At 47.2% G+C, this 27,697-nt stretch overlaps 1 protein-coding gene and 1 long non-coding RNA gene across 2 annotated transcripts; one reads left to right on the top strand and one right to left on the bottom strand.

Annotated features, from left to right (window-relative positions):
* Positions 1-4,600: 4,600 nt before the first annotated feature.
* Positions 4,601-24,974, top strand: KIAA0895 (KIAA0895 ortholog). Its single transcript, XM_036429869.2, has 7 exons — positions 4,601-4,793; positions 14,692-15,383; positions 19,683-19,826; positions 20,408-20,540; positions 21,021-21,326; positions 23,076-23,173; positions 24,165-24,974. Exons 1-7 carry the CDS (start codon positions 4,769-4,771, stop codon positions 24,324-24,326), a joined length of 1,560 nt encoding a protein of 519 aa, XP_036285762.1. The 5' UTR covers positions 4,601-4,768; the 3' UTR covers positions 24,327-24,974.
* LOC123651976 lies at positions 24,675-27,135 on the bottom strand. The gene is made up of 2 exons (XR_006741008.1): positions 25,167-27,135; positions 24,675-24,985 (listed from the first exon to the last, which is right to left on the bottom strand). It is a non-coding gene; the product is annotated as an uncharacterized LOC123651976 (long non-coding RNA).
* Between the last annotated feature and the right edge of the window lie 562 nt (positions 27,136-27,697).

The following is a 27,697-nucleotide window of genomic DNA, read 5'->3' on the forward strand; positions in this document are numbered from 1 at the left end:
TCGATTCCGGTCAAGGGCATGTACCTTGGTTGCGGGCACATCCCTAGTGGGAGGTGTGCAGGAGACAGCTGATGGATGATTCTCTCTCATCGATGTTTCTAACTCTGTCCCTCTCTCTTCCTCTCTGTAAAAAAAATCAATAATATATATATATATATATATATTTTTTTTTAAGGGGGAGTACAGTAGGACAACTAACTACAATGGTATTCTTGTCTAGTATTGGAAAACTGTAGTGTAGTAAAACTTTAAAGAGAGGAGAAGGTGCATCTTTAAAGATAAACACAACTTACTAAAGTCAGCTTTAATATGCTTAACTTTATTTTACAATCAGTGCTTTGACATGGATAATCACGACAATTTTCTTGAAAATAATGGTTTGTGTAAAATCAGGTATAAAGATATAAGTTTCTCAGAAAGATGGAATTGTTCATTGTTCTGGCACATATGCAAAGACAATGCTGACTCAAAAGCAGCCAAGTGGGCAGCTGCAGAGGCCATGCCAATGGAAATGCTAGGCAGGCATAGCGCGAAGGAGCAATTAGCAGAGCAGATGCAGAGCTTGACGAGGATGAATAATTGCGTAGGCGGGATCGGTAAAAGGAGCCGGTAACAGTACCAGTTTTGTACGAAACTAGATAAGCTCTTCGTGTTCATGGATTTGTTAGCAAGAGCACTTCAATGCCCGACAGCACCAGAAGAGTATCTTCTGAAATGCCTTGATTAAACTGACATGCAACTTTATATAATACTTACCAGTAAAGATATTTACTGAGTGATACACAAGAAAATGTAGAGTGAACATGAAAATAATTTTGAAAGTAAAGAATGAAATAAGTTAAATGGAATATTGAAGCAGGAGGCCCCTTTAGTTTGCGTCATGTTCTAATGTGAGTGTGAGATCTGTATGAAACCTTCCCTACTAGTCAGCCAGGTTCTTGTGGATAAGTACCTGTCTTTTATGTACTCTAAAAGTACAAGTCCCAGTGCCTTGTATATAAATAAATGGAATGAGTGAAATAATACATTTTGGTTTCTTCAAAATATAATGAAAATGGGCAATCTGATTAAGCATGCTTTAGTAAAAAGCATCCAGGTAAGTTGTTTACAGAGATGCTGACATATGACTCAGAAGAATATTTCAGGAGTCTTCATATTTTGAGAAACAGTGACTTTGAAAACTAGAAATATGCAGGAGTAATAGATGCCTTTATAGCAAACTAGGAAAGGGGGTTTCAGAGTTTTAGGTCTATAAAGAAGCTAAGGGAGACATATAAGGAAGCTTGATATGTACGTTTCATTTGCAGCATTTTTCCTCAGGACATATGTTGAAAGGATAATTGCTCTTATGAATGCAAAGGATTCAGTGTTCATTACTATATTAAGTGCTTTAACTTGGAGAGTTTTTCTTATATACCCATTTTATATCATTCTATTTTCTCTGAGTTACTATTGAAAATGTATGCTTTCTATTGTCTACTTATTAACTTACAAATAATTTATTGGGTACCTATTGCATGCCATGCACCATCCTAGATGCTGGAAATATTACAGTGAACACCCCAAAATTTTTGCACTTGTAGAAATTATATTCTAAGGCAGAGACAGACAATAAGACAAATCAGCATATTCTACCTAATAATAGAGTAATATGCAAATTAAATATTACCCCACTACACCCACCAACCACGCCCACCACCCAATCAGAGTGACTATGCAAATTAACCGAACAAAGATGACAGTTAATTTGCATATGGGGAGGAGTGAAGACTGAAGATAGCATAGAAGGAAGAGGGAGGGAAAGTGGAAAGCAAGATGGCTGCTACTGCTGGAGGGAAAGCACTGGCAGCGCGTGTGGGGCCGGGCAGGGCGAGGTGCGCACCGGGGGCGCGTGGCTGCGGAGGCGGCAGGTAGTGCTGGTGGCAGTGCACCCGAGGCCACGGAGACAGTGGCCATGGGCATGGTGAGGCGGGTGGGACAGGCGGGGCGCTACAGTGGGAGAAGTGGGGGGTGGGAGAGGTGGTGGTGGCGGGCCGGAAGTCATGCAGGAATATTCCTACAACAGGTCACTAGTATATAATAAAGTGAATAATGTTAAGGGGGGAAAAATGAAGCAGAGGAGGAGGACAAGAAATCTGAGAAAGGAGTGGAATTTTTTATTTATTTTATTTTTAAATATACTTTATTGATTTTTTACAGAGAGGAAAGGAGAGGGATAGAGAGTTAGAAATATCGATCAGCTGCCTCAACCAATGTACATGCCCTTGACCGGAATCAAACCTGGGACCTTTCAGTCCGCAGGCTGGCGCTCTATCCACTGAGCCAAACCAGTCAGGGCAGGAGTGGAATTTTAAATTGAGTGGCTAGTTAAGTCCTCACTGAGACATGGCATTTCGGTTAAGTTCTGAAAGAATTGAAGGAGCTCGTTCATCTGTGGGCATCTGTGGGGAGAGCCTTCCAAGCAGGGGAAATCCCGAATGGCAAAGGCTGTGAGGTGAAAGTGCTTGTCATAGTTGCAGAGTATTGAGGGTGTCCATCAGGGACCAAGGAGGAGAGAGTAGAGGGAGATGAGATCAAAGAGATGGCAGTAGGCCAGGATATAAAGGACCTCATAAGTAAGAAAGGAAGCCACTGGAGTGTTTTACTTAGGGGAGTGAGACTATCTCCCAGCCACAGGATCACGCTGGCCACTGAGTTTTGAGGTTAAAGTGAAGAGAGGAAGGATGGAAATAGAGAGATATTCAGAATACTCTAGCTATAATCCAGATAAAAGATGGTCATGGTGGATTGAACTGAAATAAGTGGCTGGGTTCTGGATACATTTTGAAGATAGTAATCCCAGGATTTTCTGAAAGAATTAGATGTGAGGTAATCCACTAGAGGTGATAAATTTCCATTGTTCTTTCCTAATTGATGAAAAAGACAGATTCTCACATGCTCTCGGAGTGTTATGTGCCTGCCATAACTTCAGCTTTCTTTTGTTCCTGAGTTTGAAAACATCCCCCGATTATTTGTGTCCTGTTGGTGCCGGGAGGGGTGAGTCCCTAGGGAAGACTGAGCCAGGACTGACCCTTCTCTTGCCCTCCTGCTGTTACTCTCAGCCTTGAGGAAGGGTAAAGAGATGTGGCTCTGAACATTGGCAGCGACAACACTAGCGCATGAGCTCCCCCTAGACCAGTGTTTCCCAACCTTTGGCATATGTGAACCCCTTCTATAATTTTCATAACGCTGAGTACCCCTCGTACTCATGAGATCGTAGAATTAGGCGCAGCTAAGCACGGTGCAGTGCATATCTCCACCAAACTCCGGTGCAACGCGTACCCCCACCAAACTCTTACTGTACCCCTGGGGGTATGGGTACCACACTTTGGGAAACACTGCTAGACCATAAGCTTCCTGAGATTCCTTTCATTCCCCCGCTATGTCCTCAGGCCTGTCTCAGGACCTTGCACACGTAAGGCTCTCAAAAACTGTTGAATGGGCAGGGACCGGTTTGGCTCATCGGCTTGGGGACTGAAAGGTCCCGGGTTCGATTCCGGTCAAGGGCATGTACCTTGGTTGCGGGCATACCCCCAGTAGGGGGTGTGCAAGAGGCAGCTGATTGATGACTCTCTCTTATCGATGTTTCTAACTCTCTATCTCTCTCCCTTCCTCTCTGTACAAAAAAACCAATAAAATATATTAAAAAACAAACAAAAAACAAACTGTTGAATGATATAGCCGTTACATGTTCCCCGCAATAATAAATTGAAAAACACACCCAGCCAAAACCGGTTTGGCTCAGTGGATAGAGCGTCGGTCTGCAGACTGGAAGGTCCCAGGTTCGATTCTGGTCAAGGGCATGTACATTGGTTGCAGGCACACCCCCGGAGGAGGCAGCTGGTTGATGTTTCTCTCTCATTGATGCTTCTAGCTCTCTATCCCTCTCCCTTCCTCTCTGTGGAAAATCAATAAAATATATTAAAAAAAGAAAAAAAGAAAAACACACCCAGTCCTATCAACTAAAATTTGTATTGTACTATTGAGTCTATGATGCAGGGGTACTCAAAGGTAAGGTGACCAGACGTCCCGCTTTTTAACAATTTGTCCCGCGGCGTTTAAAAAAAGTCCCGATTTTTGTATGTGGGCTTCCTCAACTAATAAAAGGTGCTCATATTACCCAGCCCAACCTCAAGTTTTAGTTTCCCTCGCATCTTCTAAGTTAACTAAAGGGCGGAGAAGACTGGCTTTGCAATTCGCAGCTGGGGCTGAGTTTCACGTCACAACACCCTCCCTTGTGAAGTTACTGCCCACTTCAGCCCCTTTGAACAGCGCACAAACGCCAGTGCGGGTTATCTATCAGTCAGAACGCGTGCGCGGGGGAGGCGCGAGCTGTGCGCGCCGGGGGAGGCGCGAGCTGTGCATGCCGGGAGTTGTAGTTCCTTCCCTGTCTCGTCCTGGGAGCCCGGCCGACCCGGAGCGCCCCCTGCGGCGCGCAGGCTCCGGGAAGCGCAGCTCCTGCGGACGCCTGGAGCGTTTCCTAGCAACGGGGGAGCGGCCACGTCACAGCGCGGGTTCTAAACGCTGCTCCCCTCCGTTGGGCCGAGGCGTGTACCTTCAGACACCTGCGTGCTGGAAGGAGCACTCCCCACCGCCCCGCGTCCGTCTGTCTTTACCCGCCTCTCCTGCTCCGGGTCGCTGGCCGCAAACTCGCCCGCGACCTCGTCTCTGAAGCCGGCTCTCGTCCCCCGAGCCCGCGGAGCCCACCGCCCGCGACCCCGGCCGGAGGATGCTGGAGTCCATTCGCGTGACGGGTGAGTGCGGAAGGGCAGGCCGCTGGCTGGCGGGGCGCCGTGTCTGTCCCGCCGCTTGTGCGGTCCTGACAGCCCGAGGCCCGGGTAACGGTAGATGCGGGCTCCGTGCGCGGAGATGCGGGACTAGGAGGTGTTGGGGGGAAGGGGGAGGAAGGATGTGCGGAGGGGGACGAAAACGGTCCCTTTTCCTTAATCATGCAAAGATCACTGGCCCTACATGCAAAGATCACTGGCCCTACAAATGCAGTTTAAACACACATTGTTAAATTCTATTTCAAAACACAGCAGGTGTCATTAGGCATTATAGTGTCCTAGGTCATAATTTTGTAGACTGCTCAGAGCTAACCAAAAGAACACATTTCTATGTATCTGTGTTTATACTGCTTATTTGTATGCATGCTTCTATTAAGTCAGTAAGGAGTTTTGAGATGATGTTTTTAAAAGGCCACTTTAGTATGTACTATACCTAGGTCAGAAACTTTACTTCATTAATTTTTTAAATAACTATGGATATTAATCATTTAAAAATTATCTCACGTGATATTAGACTAGTTGTCTAGGCCAGGTTCCCAGCATTTGGTTCTGTATAACCTTTCTGCAAGACATGGCTTTCGGTAGTCCAGTATTAGAGGAAGAACAGCAGAGTAAGAGGAAATGTCTGATTCTAACACCAGTGTCAAAATAAATGAGGACAGAATTTTTTACTTCCAGGCATTACAGTACCTAATAAACCATGGTTTTTTCCTCTGAATATTTTAATTGTAAGACTAAATTCCTTTCCATATAGTTATGATCTTAATTTTATTTATTTTATTTCATGTTCCATGATATAAACTATGGAGCAGATTTTGCTCGACCATGCTATTGCTTGGATTGACCTCACTGTTATGTCGACAGGAAGCATAGACAGTTGCAGGATCTAAGATCTAAGGCAACTTAAATTGGCATTAAATTTTTTAAATGTGATTTGATGTAGATGCTATTTGCATCTTGAAAGACAATGGAAATGCTGACAGTTACTTAAAAATACCACCCCATCCTTTTGTCCTGGAGCAGGGCTCCCAGCCTGGGCTCGTTACCATTGACTTAGTAGGTAATGGTTGGTTGTGGGGCTATTCTGTGCATGGTGGAATGTTTCCCAGCATCGCCTGCCTCTGTCCACAGGTGCCAGGAGCAACACCCTCCCTTAGCCAGTGTGACATCCAGAAATGTCTCCAGACGTTGTCGAGTGTCCCCTGGAGGGCAAAATTATGCCACCCGACCCCCACAGTTGAGGGCCACTGCCTTATACAGTTAGGTTCTGTCAGAGTGACGGTTATTTGGTAACGCTTTAGAAGTAAAATCAATTAAAATAACTTCCCCAAGGCATAAGAATCCTTACAGAGAGGGTATACGAGTACGATAGTATTAGAGAGTAGATATTAGATATTCTGACCAACTAGTCAGCAATACAGAGTTGTTGTTTTTTTACATGCAGAGTTGGAAGTCTGAAGAGAGCTGCTCCGTAAAATAGTAGACACAGTCCTCTTGCTTCAACTCTCTCCCTATAATTAAATGCAATGCATGTATCAATCTAACACTTCATGTTGAATACCTTGAGAGAGATAATTTGGCAGCGAATTTCTATAGTTCATTAAAAATTCAAACAGCCATTTGAGACGACCCAAGCCTCAAATTTACAACCTCTTTAAAAAGAATTAACCAGGTCATTTTTCAGAATGGCCTCTTCGTTTCTTTTACACAGTGCGTGGCCAGCTACGATGACAGTTCCAGAGTCCTCGCCCAGCTTTCCTTCCATATAGAAAGCCCCGTTAGAATGGCAGATGCTTTAGGGAGCGCACCTCCCCCTCACTATCCCCTCACTCTTCACTGACGCCCAGGCGGCCCTTTCCCTGTCCACAGAAGAGTTTAGTTACCTGGGGTGAGAGCACTGATGGAAATGTGTGTGTGTGTGTGTGTGTGTGTGTGTGTGTGTGTGTGTTTTGAGCTCTAAAATCGCCATAAAGTTAGAGCAAACCGATGTGTTTTTATTTCAGGACTGAGCAATTATCAATAAATGCTTCTGAAATCACTCCTTATCTGATATCCTTCGTACTTTTGACTTATTAGCCATGATTTAACACAACCTAAATGCACCATTGTGGTGTAACAGCTGATTAGGAGAATGTGGTAAGAAAGCTGTGAGTTCTGTGTATGCTCTCTATGCTATTTGAAATGAAATCAAGTCAGAAAAGGTTTCTGTGCCTTCTCACAGCTTTTTAAAGAAGACAGTTTATTATACTAAAGCCACCAAAAGGTTGGTTGTAGAATATAGAATTGTTTAATGTTAAATTTACCTGGAAATCCAAATTTAATGATTCTAAGTATTTTCCCATTCATATTATTTCATGGAGTTCTATTGGAACTGAATATAACATTGAATAAAATAATGACCATAAATACAGGATGCACTGTTCTCAGCACTTAATGGACCTTTTTGTTCCTCGCACCAATACTATAACGTGTGTAGTTTATGATCCCATTTTATAGATAAGAAACAGCACAAAGTTCAGTGACGTGGTCAAGGTCACAGCCACTGAGAGCCAAGATTCAATTCAGCTGGGCTCCATCCCCACGCCCCTGTCCCCCCACCCCAGGAAAGGCCCGGCACCGTGACAAAGACGATAGGACCTGACTTGAGCCATAGATTCAACAGGAAGAGCTCACTGACAGCACATTATCTGGCAGTTCACTCACGTTGGTGTTTTTTAGTTTTTATCACAGACAAGTCTGTAACTTTCATTCTGAAAAGATCATATTTTACTAAAACTTTGTTTCAAAATAGAAAATAAGACATTGAGCTCATTCAATGAGTAGCAAGTGCTGTCAGAAACCATGTGAGACTGTGTCAGTTTATGATTTCTTACTGCCCACGTTTTGTGTGTGATATAGATGCAATGGATGCGGCATCTGGAAATGGAGCTCCTTGTAACAAATATGAATGTTTAAAATACCGGGGGCCAACGTCTTCTGGAGCTCACTGTGTGGCCTTATGGGATGGAACCCTTAGGTGCATTGCTCTGGTGTGGCCTGCAGCAGCAGGAGGCACCTGCCATTAACACTTGCTTCAACACCACTAGTGGTTTCATCTTTTAAAAATAGTTTTAATTGATTTGAGAGAGAGAGAGAGGGTAAGGGAGAGAAAGAGAAACATCCATTAGAGAAACATCAATGGGCTCCCCCTGCCCCCCACACACACATCCCCTACTGGGGATTGAACCCACAACCTGGACATGTGCCCAGACCTGGCATTGAACGGGTGAACAGGATACCTCTCAGGGCATGGCAGGACACTCACCCACCTGAGCCACGCCGGCCAGGGCAACTAAGTTGCATCATTTCCTTATGCTGGATAGATTTTTCTCTCAACTATCAGGCATTGAAGTCTTTTATCTTTTCTCACCGCTCAGATATTCTCTTCCCTTTGTTACGTCCTTGCATGACCAGAGCAGTGAGCAAAGATGAACACAACTAAGGGATCATACAGTGTCAGTGTCGGGGAAGGCCACCATACAACAAATGTAAGGCTGCAGCCACGGCAGTGCTCTGAGCCCCTCCCAGAGGTTTCCTGAGCTAGTGTGTGTGAAGTGAAGGGCGAGTAGAAGTGTATCTAATAAAGGGGAGGGGAGAACTCGCCAAACACTGGGACAGAGTGAGGAGGTGCTGGGTCTGGAGAGAGAGGTGAGCGTGAGGGGCTGACACGTGCCTGAGTCTGGGACTGTGCAAGGTGTGCCCATGGCAGAACTGACCATGAGTGTCCGCAGGTGCTGTGCCGAGGGGTTTTGTGTTCATCTGAAGTGGGGAACCGGGGGAAGTTCACCATTGTTTTAGATGGTGTTTAATACTTCTCTCACCACAATCATCACTTCTGGTGTTACAGAACACTCTGTGTATTTTCACTTGTAAAAAAATAACACCACAGCCCTGCATCACCACCATTTGTCCACCAACCAGATCTGAAATATCATGGCTGACATGTACACATAAGGAACTATTTGATATTGAAATTGGGACTCAAAAGAACTGTTGGCCCAGAAAGAACTCACTACAGACTGATTCATTTGCCACTCAGCATAACCATTATGGCTTGTCACAGCTTAGGTCCTTACAAGGGTATTTCTTGGATCACGTGATCTCACACATCTAGAGGAAATAATGAACAACATAAACTGATGAACAAAAACAGACCCAGAGAAAGAGAAGCAGCAATCAGACTCTCAAACCTCAGAGGGAAAGTAGGGGAGGGTGGGGGGTAAGGACTTGTGTGGATTCGCATGGGCCTAGCCAGTGGCCATGGACAACAGGGGGGTGGGCGCATATGTAGGGAGGGGTTTGGGATGGGAATGGGGGGATGAGGACAATTATGTGATACCATAATCAATCAATCAATCAATCAATAACACCCTAACAGTTTCTGACCAGAAAACAGTGTCATGTTATAAAGAATCATTGCCACTAACAGTAACACTGAGGTGTTCCCAGCTGGGCCGGTGGCATTTTTAGGAATCCTGGAATACCGTTGTGTTCCTCAGTTCCTGGAATTGTAATAGCAGGATCTTTTCATCTCATTTTTTTTGTTTGTTTTGTTTTAAATATATTTTATTGATTTTTTTTTTTTACAGAGAGGAAGGGAGACGGATAAAGATCTAGAAACATCGATGAGAGAGAAGCATCGATCAGCTGCCTCCTCCTGTACACCCCCTACTGGGGATGTGCCCACAAACAAGATACATGCCCTTGATCAGAATCGAACCTGGGACCCTTGGGTCCGAAGGCTGATGCTCTATCCACTGAGCCAAACTGGTTAGAGCCATCTCGTTTTTTAACTTACAGTTGAGAAACTATATAGTGGGTACTGCTGGATTTAGAGATGACACCATTAACTAGAGGCCCAATGCATGAAATTCGTGCAAAGGGCTCGGCCCTCTCAGCTCGGCTGCCTCAGCCCTCAGGGCCTGGCTGCCTCTCGGCCCCGCAGCCCTGTCCACGGTCGTTCGGGAGGTTGTTCCGCCGTCCTGTCTAATAAGCATATTAACTCTTTATTATATAGGATAGCTTTTCTATTGTAATGCAGACAGTTGGGGAACAAATATGTTTTCAAAGATACTGATTTTTTCATAAGTCATTTTTAAAAATTAAGGTGTAACTTACATTCATTAAGGGTCACAAGTCTTAAGTGTGGAGCCTGATGAATTTGCACGTATGTAACCACTACCCAGAACAAGATGTAGGACATTTCTTGTTCTCATTAGCCTGGTACCTCCTCTTAGTTATAAGCCCTCCCTCTAAGCTAGCCACTCTGTTGATTTCTGGCTTTGAGCTAGACATAAATGGAATTATACGGCATGTGCTCTTGATCTCGTTCATTTGCTCTGTATTGTCTGCAGGATTCATCTGCATTGTTGCTTGCAACCACAGTTTGTTCTTTGCATTGCAATATACTCGTCTATTATATGACTATACCACAGCTTAGTCATTCTTTCTACTGTCCATACGGATGATCTCTTTTGAGGTTTAATTAAATTAATCCCCAAGTAAGATAAACACTTGATCAAACTGTTTATCTTTTTTGGGGATTATTTTGTTTTGTGTAGCCCTTTCTTCTGCTTGTCATGGAGCAGCCTGTTGTTTTGTGGTGCAAATTGCCCCGGTTCTCAGGTTTCATACGTATTAGTGAACCATATAAAATTGCCGTCTTGTGGGTCAAAACCAGTTGGATGGTAGTTTTCCACCAGGCTTTGTTTCTGGCGATGTAATCTTCCTTTCAGCCCGGGCCCTCCTAATTACTGTGAAACCTCACCTCTTCGCGACCGAGAAACACGGGGAGTCAGTGCACAGTGCTCCCCGCTCCCGCGCCTCTAGGTGAGGAGCCTGAGGCCCCGATGGGCTTCGTGATTAGACTGATGTTACAGAGAGGCCATTGAAAGCCCGGGGAATGGATGCCAGGGCTCCTGGGACCCTTTGCTCCCGTTCTAGATACAAACGGAGCTTTCATTGTGTTGGTAATCTCAGTGTACTCACCTAGTTGTGTGACTCTACTGAGTATCAATTCTGATGTAATATTTCCCTTTTTCCTCAGTATGAGTAATCAGGTTGGGATGAATGATTTCTTTGATCAACAAATCATGTGCATTTACCCCACAGTTCTAGTGCAGCAGATTTCCAATGGCTTGAATGCTACATGAATGACTTTTAATATGAGAAAGTTTTGATTTTTAGTTACTTTATTACATTTCGGAGGGAAAATGAGTTACACTTATCCCAAAGTTTTAATTTTTCAGAAAAGAGGAGTTAGAATAGGTTGTTCTTCAGTAAAACCTGATTGGGCTTTGACTATGTTCTTTTTTTTTAAAAAAAAAATATATTTTATTGATGTTTTTTACAGAGAGGAAGGAGAGGGATAGAGAGCTAGAAACATTGATGAGAGAGAAACATCGACCAGCTGCCTCCTGCACACACCGCACTGGGGATGTGCCCACAACCAAGGTACATCCCCTTGACTGGAATTGAACCCGGAACCCTTCAGTCCACAGACCCACGCTCTATCCACTGAGCCAAACCGGTTTCATCTGGGCTTTGACTATGTTCTTACTCAGATTTAAAAGTCCTTTTTCTTAAACAATAGTATTTAAAATTACAAGAAAAACTCTGCGTTTCTCTAATACTTTTCATGCAACTGAAAACAAGGTTAGTGTGCCTGCCATGAGGAATTAATTTACATCCTTCTGTGTGAGTGCTTGATGGGCCACCTGCCCACGGTCATGAGCTTCTTGGGGTGCTAACATTCAGCAGGATTGGCATTTGCTAAATCAGAGCCCTGGGGGTGCTCCCAGCCTGACTCGGCAGGTGAGGCTGGGAAAGGGCCGAGGCTGAGCCTCGGGCAGGCGGCGAGCAAGTGAACGGAGATGCGGCACCTGCTGGGGGAGTGGCGGTCCCGCGCTGTCACACACTGCCCGCTCCGCCTGCTCTGCCCGCTCCTCCTGGAGGGTTTTGGCAGATGGTGTCAGACTTTGTCAGAAAGCCCTGAAGTGTGCAGGCTGCTTGAGGTGGAACAGGACTGTGAAGGCACGGGTCACTGCTTTATGACAAGACAGAAGAGCTCGGAGGGCTCCCGCTTGGTCACAGAGCTCCTGCGTCTTAGGAACCACTGAGAGCACTTTTACCCTGAATGTTCACTTTTTAAACAACAACACAACATAAACGTAACCACCGTCAGAGTTAGACATTCCTCATAGTTTTCTTCATTGACTTTTACTGGGCAGCTTTCCCCTTTCAAACGAGGGCCCGGTCCCTCCCTCCGCCTTCCTGGCTGTGCCCAGTCCTCACCTGACTTCCTAGGTGTGTGATACCCGTTCTTATCTCAGTTCTCTTGCTCTTTCCCTTTCAGGATCCATTTCGGTCTTCCTTTCTTATCTCCTGAACTCCTGGGGTCTTTGGAGAAACTGACCTTGCCCCTGGGCATTCCTTAGCCCATGTTGCCCGGCCTGCCCAGCTTGGAGCACCAGTCGGCAACACTAAAGTGCAGAACCTCTGAGGGACAGGGATACGGGGTTCCGCTCCCAGGAGAGTTTTGTTTGTCCTGTTTATTTTTGGCTGGTCGTTAGCACGAATTGCATGGCTTCTTTGTGAAGTCAACGCTCCTATCTCTCACCTCTCAGCTTGGAAACTCAGTAGACATTTAACCCCCACAAGTTCATACTTTCATGTTATCTTTTAGACACCAGCATTCACACTTCACATGGTGGCCTGGAAAATGTTAAGTAGAAGGACGTTTAACTACCTTACATGCTTGGATTATTATCCACTTTCAACCTGGAATCATTTCTTTTCCCTCAACCCTGGACTTTAAGTAAACACTTCCATGTAGAGCAGGGTGTCTCTCCCTTGGCACTGTCTTAGGATGAATATTTTGTTGAAGGAGCTGGCCTGTGCATGGAAGGATGTTTAGCATCATCTCTGGCCTCTGCCCACAAGATGCCAGCAGCTCCTCCCCCTAGCGGTGACAGCAGAATGCCTCCAGACATTGCCAGTTCCTCATTATATTTCCACTGGTGCGGTGTCTCCTATGTAAACACAGAATGCTCCCACAACTACTAACACCTGCTGACCTACCATGGTCGGAGAGTGCCATGTTCAAGGTCATGCCATTCATTCCGTGTACATTTACGGAATGTCTGCCAGATCCCAGGCTAGATGTTGGAAAGAAAGAGAAGACTAAGACACGGTCCTGGTACCTATCTTAGTCCATCAGTATCCACATTGCTACGTCTTACTGGCAGCCGTGTTCTCTGCAGAGGAGAAGTGATGCGTGTTGTGTATGCAGCTGAGTTCATCCTGAGTGTCTGTGGATAACTGAGTGGGTGACCATACACGAGAGAATGAGCATGGATCCTGTGATCAGACACACCCGCATTCAGGCCAGTTTGTCGTTTATTACTCTCCTGTCCTATAACCTTGAGCCAATTACTTAATGTCGCCGAGGCGTGATATAACATGTACAGCTTTGGTGTGAAATCCCAAACTCACAGAAGTGTGGCAACAGGTCATGGCGCTATTATTATTATTATTATTATTATTATTATTTTTCACTACTTATTGTGGAATGTCTCATCTTGAATGGGTGGATGACAGATGTGTGTGGGTAGTTTTTAAAAAATGAAATAAAACATGTCTTTCTTGGCAAGGCAGGCACTCGTCCAAGTCAGTTAGCATTGAACTTGCCTCAGTAGGAGGGCCCAAGGTTGAGAGCTAGAGACACCACAGTCCAGGAGACCTGGGGCGAGGCCTGGTTGAGAACCATGATGTGTCCCATTTGCAGAAGGAGTTAGAACAGTTAGTGACCAGACTATGTCTGATTTATAGGTGGGACGTTAGCTGGAGCCTCATTCAGACAGCAGGAGGAAGGCTAACTCAGCCACTTGGTCAGCATGGGCTGAGGCTGAAAGCACTGAGGCTCTGCTGACCCCCCTTGTCATTTCTCTTCACATGCTGTCCTCCTCCTCTCAAGTCTAGGTCATACCTCCTGCTTTTCACGCCTAAGCTTCTTGCTCCCTTGCATTATTATTCAGGTCTTCCCAGGACTGTCTCGAATTCAGAGCCAGATTAGAAGCTGGTTGAAATGCATTCATGCAGATGTATTTTAAGAATGTCGTATTCTGAGTATTTGTGGAAAGAAAGGGTGCAAATCCAGCCTACAGCCCCTCCTGAGTGATTCTTGTCTCTTTAAATACTTGTGAGGTCTAAAGACAGAGTTGACTTCTTCATTTGCCATTTGATGTGCTGGTACCTATGTAATAGTCATTATAATTTTTTTTCAGACATGGCAAGAAAAATCTTTGATTTTTGTTCATCTTAATCTATAGCCTAGAATTAAGAAAACCAACCAGCTAATATTGAGTGACATTATTTAATCATGCTTGAACATACGCACATCATTATTTCATCTTAAAAGTGGTTTTTAAGATCAATAAGGCAGTGTTATTCTTCCTTTATTGACGGCTACCTTTGTATAAACTGTCAGATTCCAAGATTAGATTGGCTTTGAAAGTGACTTGGATTTAAGAAATCCCCATTCTTTGGTAGAGTTGAGTATTCAGATTATTTACATGTACTATCCCACATCTATATTAAACCTTGGTCATCTACATGGTTTGAAGCTGTGCACTTCTAGAGATAATTCAGAGGCGACACGGTTAGCATGACCAAAGTTTAGTAACAGGAATACTTACAATGTCTTTTCTAAAGATTGTTGCAAAGTTACAAAGCCTGCAGAACCTTCAGCATACTTCCTGAGTCATAAGCAATTCGTTTCATGCGGTATCTTTGTTATTCTTGTGTTTGGTTTTATTTACTGACACAGAGAAGCTGCACTGGCCTGAGCAGGAGCTGGCCAAGAAGTCCGTGCTGAACGCCGAAGAGGCCGTGGCCCCCGACCGCCGCCGGAGCGCCTCCCAGCTGCCGCCCGGGGTGCTGAAGGACATCTTCACCACCGGCACCAGCAGCTACAACGTCCTCCTCCAGAGCAGAGAGGAGAAGAGGCATCAGCCGCAAAGGCGGTCCTCCTCCGCCCAGCCCAAGAGATGCAGGAAGCCCAGCAAGTCTCCCAGCTCGCCGCACAGCAAAGAGCTGCGCAAGGCCAAGGCCCCGGCGCCCGGGCTGAGCAGAGGCGCCTGGTGCTGCCTCGACCGGCAGCCTGCCGCCCTCCTCACGGGCGCCCTGTCCAGCCCTGCGGCCTTTCCGCCCGGCATCTCTGTGACCGGGAACAGCATAGCCCTGACGCCCAAATCCAAGCGCAAGGTCAGGCGGCGCCATTTCTGCCCCAAGCCGAAGCCGCAGCCCCCGCCGCAGCTGTGCCGGAGTTTTGAAAAAGATGATTCTTCCGGGAAGAAGTTTTGTATTCTGACTGCCATAAAGCCCACCAACCTGGACAAGGAGAAGCTCAGGTTCTTCAAGTCCGACTACACCTACGACCCGCAGTTTGAGTACGCGAACCCCTCTCTGCCCAGCGTGCTGGCCAAGCACAGCAATGCGTCCGACCGGTTTCTCAAGCAGGTAAAGCTTCTCGGGAGCGGGGTTCCCTGTCACGTAGCTGAGGCAGTTACTGGCAGTCTTGTAAAAGGAAAGAAAGACTCTGAAAGTATCCCAGTCGTTTCCATGTTATAGTTAATCCCCATCCTGGACACGTGGCAAGACATTCCCAGGTAAGTGGCACAGCCTCTCTGTAAACTCCGTCACACTCATCGCGCTCCGTAAAGAATCTGTTTCATGGACTCCGTGGCAGGAAGACTCTTTATTAGATTTTTGTTGTTGTTGTTAATCCTCTCCCGAGGATATTTTTCCATTGGTTTTTAGAGAGCGTGGAAGAGAGAGGGAAAGACAGAGATAAACATCGATGTGAGAGAAACACGTCCATTGGTGCCTTCTGTAGGAGCCCTGACCAGGGCCCAGGCTGGGGAAGAGCCTGCAACCAAGGTATGTGCCCTTGGCCGGAATCGAACCTGGGACCCTTTGGCCCACAGGCTGATGCTCTATCCCCTGAGCCACACCGACTAAGGCAGGAAGACTCTTTACGGGGAAGAAAGCTTCAGACCTGGCTCCCAACTTTCCCCGGGGGAGTCACAGGCCTGGCCGTTGGTGAGCCCACAGGCAAGTGCAGCCCTTCCCCATCTGAGCGGAGAAAACGGGCTGCACTTGTTCTGCTTGGCTCCGGACCGCAGGCTCTGGGTCTCCTTGTCGGACTCCCCCCCCCCCCGCAGCTTGCTCAGGCCCCGCACGACTGGCAACTGCGAGCGTTTTAGTGCTTTGCTCACATAGTTTATCATTGAATCAATATTTAGGCGCTCATCTAAAGAAGAAAAGGATGAAATTATAAAAGTGATCTTCAAGGTTCGCCAATCCTGTGTGACTGGCAGGACCAGCACTTTCCCGTCGGTCACGCCGCCCATAGCTCTGTGGCCTGCGGGCACCTGGCCTCCCCCGCAGGCACAGTGCGACCGGCAAAGGCAGCCGTTTGGCGAAGTTAACCTCGCGCCGGCTGTTCTGGCGCAGCGGGCGCGGCGTGGCTCCAAGGCCAGGGCCGCGTGCCCTGCCGTAGCGTTTCTGCCGCACGCGGTTCTTCCGGATTTGTGCCAGCAGGTCCGGTGTTGTTATAACTGACGGCCATCTGACCAGTCATGTAAGCCATTAGGTAGATCTTGTTTTAAGATTAAATTAATTTTAACATTGCTGTTTCATTTTCTTTGCTGGAAGAAACCTTTTCTACCGCACCACTGTTTTTTTTTAGAGGGCAATCGCTTTTTATTTAAATGTGCTGAGATTGTGCCAAACACTAAAAAGTCAGCGGTTGCTTTATTCCTATTCTGGCAATCATTTTGTGATTTTTTAAAAATGGAAATTGCAATTGATTGAATGTGGGGAAGTCATATTTAAAATTTATGATAATTATTAAAAAGCTGTTTGCTTCCCTCGTCTTAGTGCTGAGAGAAAGGGCTGAGATTTACTCACCAACACTTTTTAGTTGAGTCCCACCCAACCCCTGCCAGCCAGGAGAGAGTTCCCGCTATGAACTCAAAACAGATGTTTGCTCATTTCTGCGGGAGGCGATGAGGGGGCATCAGCAGCCGCACAGACGGAATTGATAGGACTTGGCCTGTGGCTCCACAGCCCGTACCTTCACCCAGGTCCCAAGCTATTGTATTCCTAAGACTGTGCTTTTCAAAGTAACTGTTATGTGCAAGTACACTGCGTTTTTGACCGCCCACATTAATGGAAGGAAACCTTCCCATGGATTAGCTCAGGTGGGAAGGTCGTCCCGTTTCCCCCTCGCCCCCAAACAGCTGTCGCCAGGGCAGCCACCTTGCTCTCCTGCGCTGACACGGGCCACAGGTCTGCAGGAGGGTCAGTGTAGGGAGCAAGCACGGTCAGAGAAGGAAACGCAGCAATAGAGGAGCCACCAAGGGTGCCGTGAAGAGGAGAGAGTAGGAGGAAGAGGTGCTTAGCACAAACACCTCGGTGAGAATACACCACCGAATTGACTCATAAAGAAGAACCTTTGATTTGATTCCAGGCATCTTGCATGGTAACCCGTGGCGGGGGAGATGCAGCGAGGAAAGACAAGGGACTAAGGATTGTGGCGAAGACAGATGTTACAGCCAGTGACACAGGCCTCATTTCTTATAAAAAGAGCTGTCCAGGAGCAGAGCTGGTTGACTTGAAAGATGGCCCCCGGAAAGCAGTGTTTTGCTTTTTGAGTTTGTAGTGTAAGTGGATAGGTAACTCATTGCTGTTCAGTCCATATTTTCCAACCACACTGGGCATGGAGCCCTTCTGAAACGATATCTGGTCCCCGACTTTTCCAGAGAAGCAGTTGGACAGCACTGGGCTAGGGATGAGGACTGTGACTTCTGGGGTGACCTGGGGTGATTCAGGAATGGGGGGTGGGGGAGCCTCTAGATGGCAGAGTTTATAAAAGGGGGAAGTGAAGGGAGGGCTGGAATTGAGGGGAGATCAAACCAGTGACCTTAAATTCTAAAATTAAAGCCCAGCCTTTAATTCTGTCGAAACTTAAATACGATACACAGTCATATGGGAAACAGACAACAAAACCCATTCACAGTCTCTCCCTGCCGCCCCCTTTTCTGTCTCTCTCTAACTTCGTCCTCACGACAGCCCCGCGAGGTAAGTAGGGCAAACATTTTCATCTCCGTTTGCCAGTGGAGAAGCTCAGCCCGAGCGGCAGGAGGGACGTGCCTCAGATGTCACAGGCCGTGAAGGGCAGGCGGCCGGTGAACAGGCCTGCTGGCCGCCAGTCTCCCGCCCCCGGTCGCACCGGTGTCCCTGTTACCAAACGGCAGCTGAGAAGGGAGATCGCTGTGAGCACATGACCGGTGCAGTGGCTCGTGACTGATGGTCAGATTTCCAGGCTGCTGAGCCGTGGATGGAACCAGCAGGCCAACCAGCAGCCGGTCCCTCACAGTCGTGTCAGAGGCTTGTTTTACCCGAGACAATGCCGCACAGTTTGTACAGATTTTTCACTTCCTGGGGTAGTGCTTGAAAAGTTACACAGTGCTATTGGATGAACTATTCCTTTTCGTTTAGCATTATTTTTATGTTACTTTTAAAAATAAATTTTTGTTGATTTCAGAGAGGCAGGGAGAGGAAGAGAGAGATAGAAACATCAATGATGAGAAAGAATCATGGATCAGCTGCCTGGGGATCGAGTCTGCAACCTGGGCATGTGCCCTTGACCGGAATTGAACCCGGGACCCTTCAGTCCGCAGGCCAACGCTCTATCCACTGAGCCAAACCAGCTAGGGCTGAACTAATCCTTTCTAAATGACAGCTTTCGATAAAAGTCTCACGCCGAGCAGTTCATCCCCCTGAGTGTACAGTCAGTGATTCCGAGTATGTTTAGAATTCTGCAGCATCACCACTGTCCAATTCCAGGACATGTCATCACCCTCCAAAAGAAACCCCTGCCCTTCAGAAATGACTCCCCACTGGCCACCAGCCTCCCAGCTCCAGGCCAGCGCCAGTCTACTCTCTCTTCTTCTATGGACTTGCCTATTCTGGAAGTTTCATATAAGTGGAATCATTCAGCACGTGGCCCTTTGTAACAAGCTCCTTTCATTTAGCATAATGTTGAACAGATGCATCCATGTCATAGCTTGTGTCAGGACTTCGTTGTTGAGTAATACCCGAGGATGTATAACTCACATTCTGTGTGTCCACCCATCAGTTGATAGACATGTGGTTGTTTCTGCTCTTTGGCTATTATGAATAATGCTGCTATGAATGCGTGTGCAGATTTTTGTGTGGACCTATGTTTGAAGTTATCTTCGGTGTACTCCTGGTAGTGGGTCATGTGTAGTTGGCCATACGGTAGTAGATTGTGTAGTAGTTGGTCATATGTATTAAAGAGAAGCGAACGCATTGGAATCTTGGAGGGAAGGCAGGGGAGGGTGGGTGGGAGGTTATCTGTGCATATATGCATAACCATGGACACAGACAATAGGGTGGTGAAGGCCTAGGGCAGAGGACAGGGGTGGGTGGGAGGAGGTCCATGGGGGAAAATGGAGGACATATAATATTTTCAACAATAAAGATTTTTTTAAAAAAAGAGAGAAGTGAATACAGAGAGAGAGAAGTATTTGTAACTGACAGGTGTTTGTGAAAGTATGTGCAAGGGAGTGACAGTTGCTTAGGATTAGAAAGATGTGGTGCCTCGGTTGTATTTTCATTTGGAATCCATAAACAGCAGACACAGTCACGATAAGAAAGAGTATTACCGGCTTATTACTCCCCTCGGAGAAATGGGAGGCTGTTGGCTTCCATGTTGTCTTTCTTCTCCAGGCCATCAGCATCATGGAGCTGACTTTACAGAAATACGGAAGCTACGAGAAGTTTGAGCAGGCCACGGGCGGGAGCCTGCTGTCCAAGACGCGGATCTGGAGCCACGTCAGGAAGTACATGATGAAGGAGGGCTGCCTGGGGGAGGTGAGTCCGGAGTGAGAGAGTGCGGGGGCACTTAGCCTCCGCAGGGCCCGGGCGCTGGCTGCAGGCGGTGTCTTTCCAACCCTGAGCTCCTTAAACCAGTCACGCAGATTTCTGACTGAACACTGGAAGTCTGTTTTCCCAATGCACTGAGCTGTGTTCAGTTTCTTTCCTCACCGCCATTTCTGTAGCTCATGGGAACATGTGAGTGGTTTTGTGAAAATTGTCAATGAAGAGATCGCCCCGGGGCCCTCCCATTGGAAACCAGGTCCTGGCGTTCAGTGGAGACACAGCTCCGGCCGCAGGGCCAGGCCTCTGCCCGCACCCACCCTGCGTCATGGTGGCCGGGCCGAGCGCAGCGGGACAGGCCCGTCCTCGTGTCTCCCGCAGAGCGCTTGCCTCCCTTCCAGTCCAGGAGGCCCTGAGGGCCCACGGGCTCCGCACCGGAAGGTCCATGGGACTGGCCCTCTGTTCATCCTCTTGGTTCTGGGAGCATTGGGGTGCCGGAAACAAAAGGTGTTCCTGGGGCCTGGCCCCCACCTTCTCATTGTGCTCACGCCTCCCTACCTTCCCTGTGGCCTCAGATCGTGGTCCACCTCACTGAGGACCTGCTCTCCCGCGCCTCCATGACGGTGGTCAACGGCTGCCCCACGCTGACCATCAATGTGTCCACTGCACGTGAGCACTGGCTGGAGGGAATGCTGCGGCACGAAATCGGTAGGGCGGCCCCTCCACCGTCCCGCGTCGTACTGAATCGGCTCCACAGACACGCTCTTAGCAATGGGGTTTTCGTAGTTGTAGTATTTGGTAAAAGGCAATGGAGTTGCTAGGCTTCACTTGAACTTGAGTTACGCCGATTCATGTCCCATTTCAAGTTAGGTTCTCAGGGCCCCGTGCAGCAGCATTAAGCTTAAAAAGTCACTGAACCCCAGGATTTCAGTTCCTTGACCTTAAACTGAAGGAGTTACCTGATCTCTGAGATTCCTTTTAAATATCAAGTCTGTGATTCCTCCCTTGACAAAAATAACCTCTTCTGAGGAGCCCTGGGAGCCCTTGGAGAGGGGGTGGGGGCAGAGTGCTCCTTCCCAGCAGAGGCTTGGGGGCGGTGCGGGCGGGCTTCTGCCGTTTGGGTTGATTTGGGCTGAGAACGGCTGGTAGGGTCTTTGGGGAAGGAAGTAAAGACGGCCCCTCCCGCAGGCACACATTACTTCCGGGGCATCAACAACCTGCAGCAGCCCTGGGGCAGCTGGACCGGCCGCCGGAAGCTCGAGCTGAAGCCCAACAACCCCACGGAGGAGGGGCTGGCGAGTATCCACAGCGTGCTGTTCAGGAAGGACCCCTTTCTGTGGCGGGCCGCGCTGCTCTACTACACGGTGTTCCAGGCCAGCCGCCTGTCCTTCTGCGAGCTCTTCCAGGACATCGGCAAGTTTGTCAAGGACGCCAACACGCGGTGGGACTACTGCGTGCGGGCCAAGAGGGGCTGCACCGACACGGCCCAGCCAGGTGGGTGGCCCTGGGCCACAGCTCCTCTGACTTCAGGGTGAGGGTCGACAGAAAACACAGGGGTGATGGATGTGCTGACGGACGCAGTCTCAGTGGTTATGAGCCACTAACTGGTTCGCCAGTTGTCCCTAGAGCATTGGAAACCAATTCCAGACACGTGTCCTTTCACCTGCAGACACTCCCGTGCGCGTCCCTAACCGGTAAGGACAGCTTGTCCACAGCCCCGGCTATTAGCTTAGCTAACCACATCCACAGCGTCGTAGCACAGGACTCCGAGCGGTGACTTCAGTCCACGGAACAGAGCAGCGTTTACCAAATTCTGTCAGGTGGGAGGAGGGTTTTCTTTGTAAGTGAGCACTTAAGAGTAGGATCAGATCTCATGAGCTGTTTCTGCTCATCATGTCTTCATCCACATTTTTTTCTATTTATAAACCCCATAATCTTTAAAACTCAGTCCTAATTATTGATTTCTTAGGGAAGAATAGTATCAGAATCTCCATAGTTATTTATTTAAAAAAAATATATATTTTATTGATTTTTTACAGAGAGGAAGGGAGAGAGATAGCTAGAAACATCGAAGAGAGAGAAACATCGACCAGCTGCCTCTTGCACACCCCCTACTGGGGATGTGCTCGCAACCAATGTGCAGGCCCTTGACCGGAATCGAACCTGGGACCTTTCAGTCCGCAGACCGAGGCTCTACCACTGAGCCAAACCGGTTTTGGCAGAATCTCCGTAGTTATTTTAATGATACAAAGGGATTAGTGTGTGCGTGTGTGTGTGTGTGTGTGTGTGTGTGTGTATGTGTGTTTTAAATGCTTCTACGTTGCCCCTGTGAGACCTAATGCTGTAAGCTGTCTTCCGCCTTCCCCACCAGACATCCTCATTGCATTATGGGAGTTAAGGCTGCAATAAGAGGGTGGGGTGGGGGTGAAGGTAGGATAATCTTCTACACTAATAAAAGAGAAAGATGCAGCAGAAACCGGTTTGGCTCAGTGGTAGAGCGTCAGTCTGCAGACTGAAAGGTCTCAGGTTCGATTCCGGTCAAGGGCATGTACATTGGTTGTGGGCACGTCCCAAGTAGGGGGTGTGCAAGAGGCAGCTGGTGGATGTTTCTCTCTCTTTGACGTTTCTAGCTCTCTATCTCTCTCCCTTCTTCTCTGTAAAAAATCAATAAAATATATTAAAAAAAAGAGAAAGATGCAAATTTACCTTACCTCTGAGAACCCACCAGCCAATCAGGAATCAGTATGCAAATTAACCAAACAAAGATGGTGGGTTAATTTGCATACACAGGCACAGAGCGACTAAAGACTGAAGACTAAAGACAGAAGAGGCTTAGGTTCTCCGCTGTGGCCAAAGCAAAGGCCTGGGTCCCGGGTGCCAGGGGGAAACGGGTGCCAGCAGCCAGGGGAAGGCAGGCCTATTGCCTGAATCTTCCTGCAACAGGCCTCTAGTTATTTATAGGAGTCATACAATTTAAGTCACCGGTGTTTCTTTGTCATTGGGGGAAAATGCTATTTTAATTATAGGGATGGGGACCTGGGGAGGAGAGATTCTTAAAAGGGAGCTGCTGGTCCTTCCAGAGACCTTACAGTGGATGTTACAAAGAGAGAGCAGTTAAACACAAGTAAACATGGCACCTTAGAAAACCCTTTTGTACAGGCCGCTTCCTAACAGGGAACGGTCAGCATCTCATTACTGAGGGATGCTCCGGACACCGGGTTAAACACACTGTGGTCCCTGCAGGCTGCTTCAGTAAAGACCAGGTGTACCTGGACGGCATCCTGCAGCTGCTGCGACACCGGGACTCCATCGACTTCCCCCTGCTGACCGCCCTGGGCAAGGTGAGTGACGGGGGGTGGGGGGGTGGGGGGGAGGCAGGGGAGCGGGGGAGGTCCCCGCCCATCGCACAGCACCTCCCTCGCTGCCTTATGATGACAACTGCTCTTATCTGTGCTCGGAATTAGCTGCTTTAACGTGATACAGAAGGAAGAAATGCGTTCTGTAATAGAACTGAACGGCAAACTCTCTTAGTGGACGACAAGAGATAAAGAAGGGAATGGGAAATTTGGGGATGCAGTATGTAGTTTCATTTATATACATCTTTTTCTAAAGCATTTGAAAGTAGTTCGTAGAAATAACACTACCCCTTCCCCTTCCCCCCCTTTAAAATATACTTTTATTAATTTCAGATAGGAAGGGGGAGGGAGGGAGAGAGAGAAACATCAGTGATGAGAGAGAGAATCATTGATCGGCTGATCCTACCCGCTCCACACCGAGGACTGAGCCTGCACCTGGCATGTGCGCTGACTGGGTTTGATTTTCGGTCAGGGCACATACAAGAAGCAATCAATAAACACATGAATAAGTGGAGCGACAAATTGATGCTTCTCTTTCTCCCTCTCCCACCCCCCTCTTCTCTTTCCTCTTTCTCTCTAAACTCAATAAATAAAAATTAAAATAATAAAGGAAAAAGAATTTTGCAATTTTGCAGATATTAAAGTAAATTGAAAAACACTTCACAGACTTGCCCTAGCCAGTTTAGCTCAGAGTTGGCCTGTAGACTGAAGGGTCCCGGGTTCGATTCTGGTCAAGGGCACATGCCTGGGTTGTAGGCTCGGACCCAGAAAGGGGTGTGCAGGAGGTAGCCAATCAATGATTCTCTTTCATCATTGATGTTTCTCTCTCTCCCTCTCCCTTCTTCTTTGAAATCAATAAAAAATGTCTTAAAAAAAATAGTCCACATACTTAAAAGTGTACTTACCACCCAGGGAAAAAATTGCTCTTTAACTGTGACTGAGAGTGACGTTGAAAGTGACCCGCCTCCGTTCTCAGGTCTCCTACGAAGACGTGGACCGCTTGAAGGAACTGGGCGTCACGGAGAACATGAGGGTCCCGCAGTTCCTGCTGGACCGGGAGCGGTACATGGAGCACCTGGAGAAGATCATGGAAGTGAACGAGCTGACCGACAAGGAGCTCAGAGACCTCATCCACTAGTTAGCATGCTGCGAGCAGCGCGAGAGTGCCCCCTATGTTCCCTTTTGGTGCCTGGCACCGGCAGATTTGTGAAGGAAGGACTGTTTACATGAGTTTCTGCAGACTGGTCGGCAGCATTCGCTGCATGTTTAGGATAAGTACCAACCTGAAACTGTTTCTAACGTGGGTTCTACAGGCTGCCAAGGAAGTGACTGTGTTCATCTGGTTCCACCCGGTTCTCAGCAGAGTCCGATGAAAAGACTACTGAGGAGTGCTTTTGAAGAATCTTGGCCAAACCGAGCGATAAACTTCTGCCTGAGCACCAAGACCGGCTTCGGCTAGAGCCTGCCTCCCGTGCTGTTCACACGGCACGAGGATGGTCACTGTTCTCCTCTGGAAAGTTAGTTTTTTATGCCCCCAAACAGCTCCATCTAAGGTTTCTTATTTCTCTTCTGTGTTGAGTAACATTAAGGGGGTGGGGACAATCTGAAAAGTTTCATTAATTCTTTACATCTTATTTTTTCACCTTACCAGTTTGGAGGAACTCAATTAGAGAATTGTTTCCAGTTATCCCTTATCTCAAGTCTGTTTTCATTTGCTGATATATATATTTACCCCTTGTAAATGACAGCCAAGGTGAGGGTCTCTCCCTCTGTATTCCTCTAGCAGGTGTCTTCAAACTACGGCCCGCGGGCCACATGCGGCCCGCAGAGGAGTCTGATCCGGCCCGCCAGGTTTTTTGGGCAGTGAGTGCAGCCAAGGTGTTACAGTAGGAATTAGTAGTTCATATAGTCCGGCCCTCCAGCTCTCTGAGGGACCGTGATCTGGCCCCCACTTTAAAAAGTTTGAGGACCCCTGCACCGGTAAGTATAAGTTCCAGAGAGGTTTGTCCATACGCATTAGAATAGTTGGGGAAGAGAGAAGCTACCCACCTGCTCATTAAATGGAGCAACAAGCAGGACAGGTAGGCCCACTCCCATTGGAGCTGGGTGTCCACAGGATGTCTACGGTGCCCTTGACCTTGCTCTGAGAACTGGCATTGCCGGGCCCTGCCTTCGGCTGAGCCAGCCCTGTGATTGGCTTGTGTCCTTGATCAAAACCCTTGGCTTCACCAGCCCAACAGTGACATGGTTTAGATTTCAAAAATGAGGGTTCTGATTGGCTACATTTCTCCTGCCAAAAGCTTACCCACTTGGCTTGATAATTTTTTAATTTTGATATATACTTATATATACATACTTGGGATCAAATGGCTCTTCAAACAACTTATTTTAATGATCAGAAAGAATACTGCTGTGTACACCTCATTCAAAATTGCTATTATAACAAAATTGAAGAATAAAGACCCCCTCCCCCTCCAAATAATCCACACAAAATTGCTACTGAAATTTCTACCCAAAGTTACCTGAGAGTTTGTTTACCTCACTTCAGGCTTAAATATGGTGCTACAGTGGGTGTTGGGTGTCCTGTCTGCTGACAGCCTGGCCGTCATGCTGGGAAACCACTGGAACCCTCCCGCAGGGTGAGGGCCGGTGTGTGATTCTCCTTCATGTAGCCTCGAGGGCTTGCCTTAAAGGAGAAGCTGCAGCAGACAGGCAGTGGCTGGTGCCTGGTGCTGAGCAGAGCCCTGCTTCCCCCTCGGGGGCCAGGGGCCAGCCCTCAGCCTGGGGTGGGTCTGTACGTCTCAGTGGCTGGCCGTGCGCTGGCATCACACACACACACACACACACACACACACACACACACACACACAGGCGGCACCACTCTGGACCCACTGCACTGCTTCCTTGTAGCAGAGCCCTCCAGGCTCAGCTTCATGTCTTGTCTCTGATTTCATCGTCAAGCTTCCCCAAGGTGACTGTGGAAAGGGTCTGTCCTGTGACCTAAGCTCAGTGCTCAGGAGCTGAACTGTGGGCAGTAACACTCTGCTGCAGACGTCCAGCTACAGAGGACGGTCCAGCTACAGAGGACCTGGCACCTGGGTGGGCGGTCTGAGTGTTAAACGGGTGACATTCTCTGTCTGGTTTGGGAAGGGAAGACTTCAATGCCCTATGGCTTCAAATAAAACGAAATGTGAGCACCTTCCAGACAAAGGGACTTCACATCACACCAATTGTCTTAGGACACTTTAGAAGTTAGCAGCGAACCAAAAATAGTTATAGGTGAGCAGAGAAGCTAAGCTTTAAAAGTTGGGATTGAAGATTTAATTAAGGTTATTCTCTTTCCTGAGATAGAATTCTCATGTCAGTTTTATTCCCTAAATAAAGGTTCAATAAGTAGAAAATTATAGCAGCAGTACTTAGGGGAATAATCAAAGATCACATCTTAGGATTATTATAGTTATTTGTCCTAGACTATTGATGCTTAGGATTTCATCAATGTTGTCTACTGAAATTCTAGCATAGAGTATCAAATACACTTTCTGATGAACTGTCTGGTTTTCACACAAGACAGGATTCAAAGTGAAACTGTTGGCAAACAAAATTCCATAGTCTTCATTTCTTTATGTTTTCATCTTTGTAAACATATTTAAAATTTGTATGGCTGGTTTTGTAAAATTTTGTGTCTAGATATAATAGACAAGAGCACTGAGGTTCTGACATGGTGTATGTGACTGTGCCTGCAAACTTCTGTCCTTTGGAACCTAATTATATTTTTCTTGTGGAACTCCTGGGTTGCTGTGTGGTGATTATTGAAAGGAGCATGGACCATGCTGAGCCTTATTTACAGGGAAAGGTTACATTTTCCACCTGCCTCCTCCCCCCCAGTTAGTGCAGCTTGTGTTCTCATGGGAAAAGAGAGAGGGATCATTCTGTCTGTATTTACTGCCCCTGTTTATTGAGTAAATTTTAATTTTTTTTTTATTGATTTCAGAGGGAGAGGAGGACAGAGGGAGAGAAAGACACATCAATGATAGAGAATTAGCTCTAGCCAGTTTGGCTCAGTGGGTAGAGCATCGGCCTGCAGACCCGGCCCCAGGCCCTGGTCAGGCCTCATGCAGGAGGCAACCATTGTATGTGTTTTTTTCTCACATCCATGTTTCTCTCTGACTTTCCCTCTCTCTTCTCTTCTCCCTAAAAATCAATGGAAATATATCCTCACAGCAAAAGAAAACAACACAAAAAGACAACCTAAGGAATGTGAGAAAATATTTACAAACCCATATATCTGATGAGTTAATATCTAAAATATATAAGGAACTCCTAAAACACAATAGCACAAAAAACAATCTGATTTTAAAATGAGCAGAACTGAGCATCTATTTTCCCAAATTAGACATACAAATTGCCAACACGTACATGAAAAGACGCTCAACATCACTAAACAGGTAAGTGGAAATCAAAACGATGGATTTTATACTAGCTTATAAAAAAGATGAGATTGAGTGTTGG

This window comes from Pipistrellus kuhlii, unplaced genomic scaffold (assembly GCF_014108245.1).
Source record: "Pipistrellus kuhlii isolate mPipKuh1 unplaced genomic scaffold, mPipKuh1.p scaffold_m20_p_10, whole genome shotgun sequence".
NCBI lineage: Eukaryota > Metazoa > Chordata > Mammalia > Chiroptera > Vespertilionidae > Pipistrellus > Pipistrellus kuhlii.

Coding starts and splice junctions, on each gene's coding strand:
- KIAA0895 (XM_036429869.2), top strand. CDS start 4,769: ATGCTGGAGTCCATTCGCGTGACGG. Junction 19,827..20,407: donor AGGAGGGCTGCCTGGGGGAG/GTGAGTCCGGAG, acceptor CTGTGGCCTCAG/ATCGTGGTCCACCTCACTGA. Junction 21,327..23,075: donor CACCGACACGGCCCAGCCAG/GTGGGTGGCCCT, acceptor TGGTCCCTGCAG/GCTGCTTCAGTAAAGACCAG.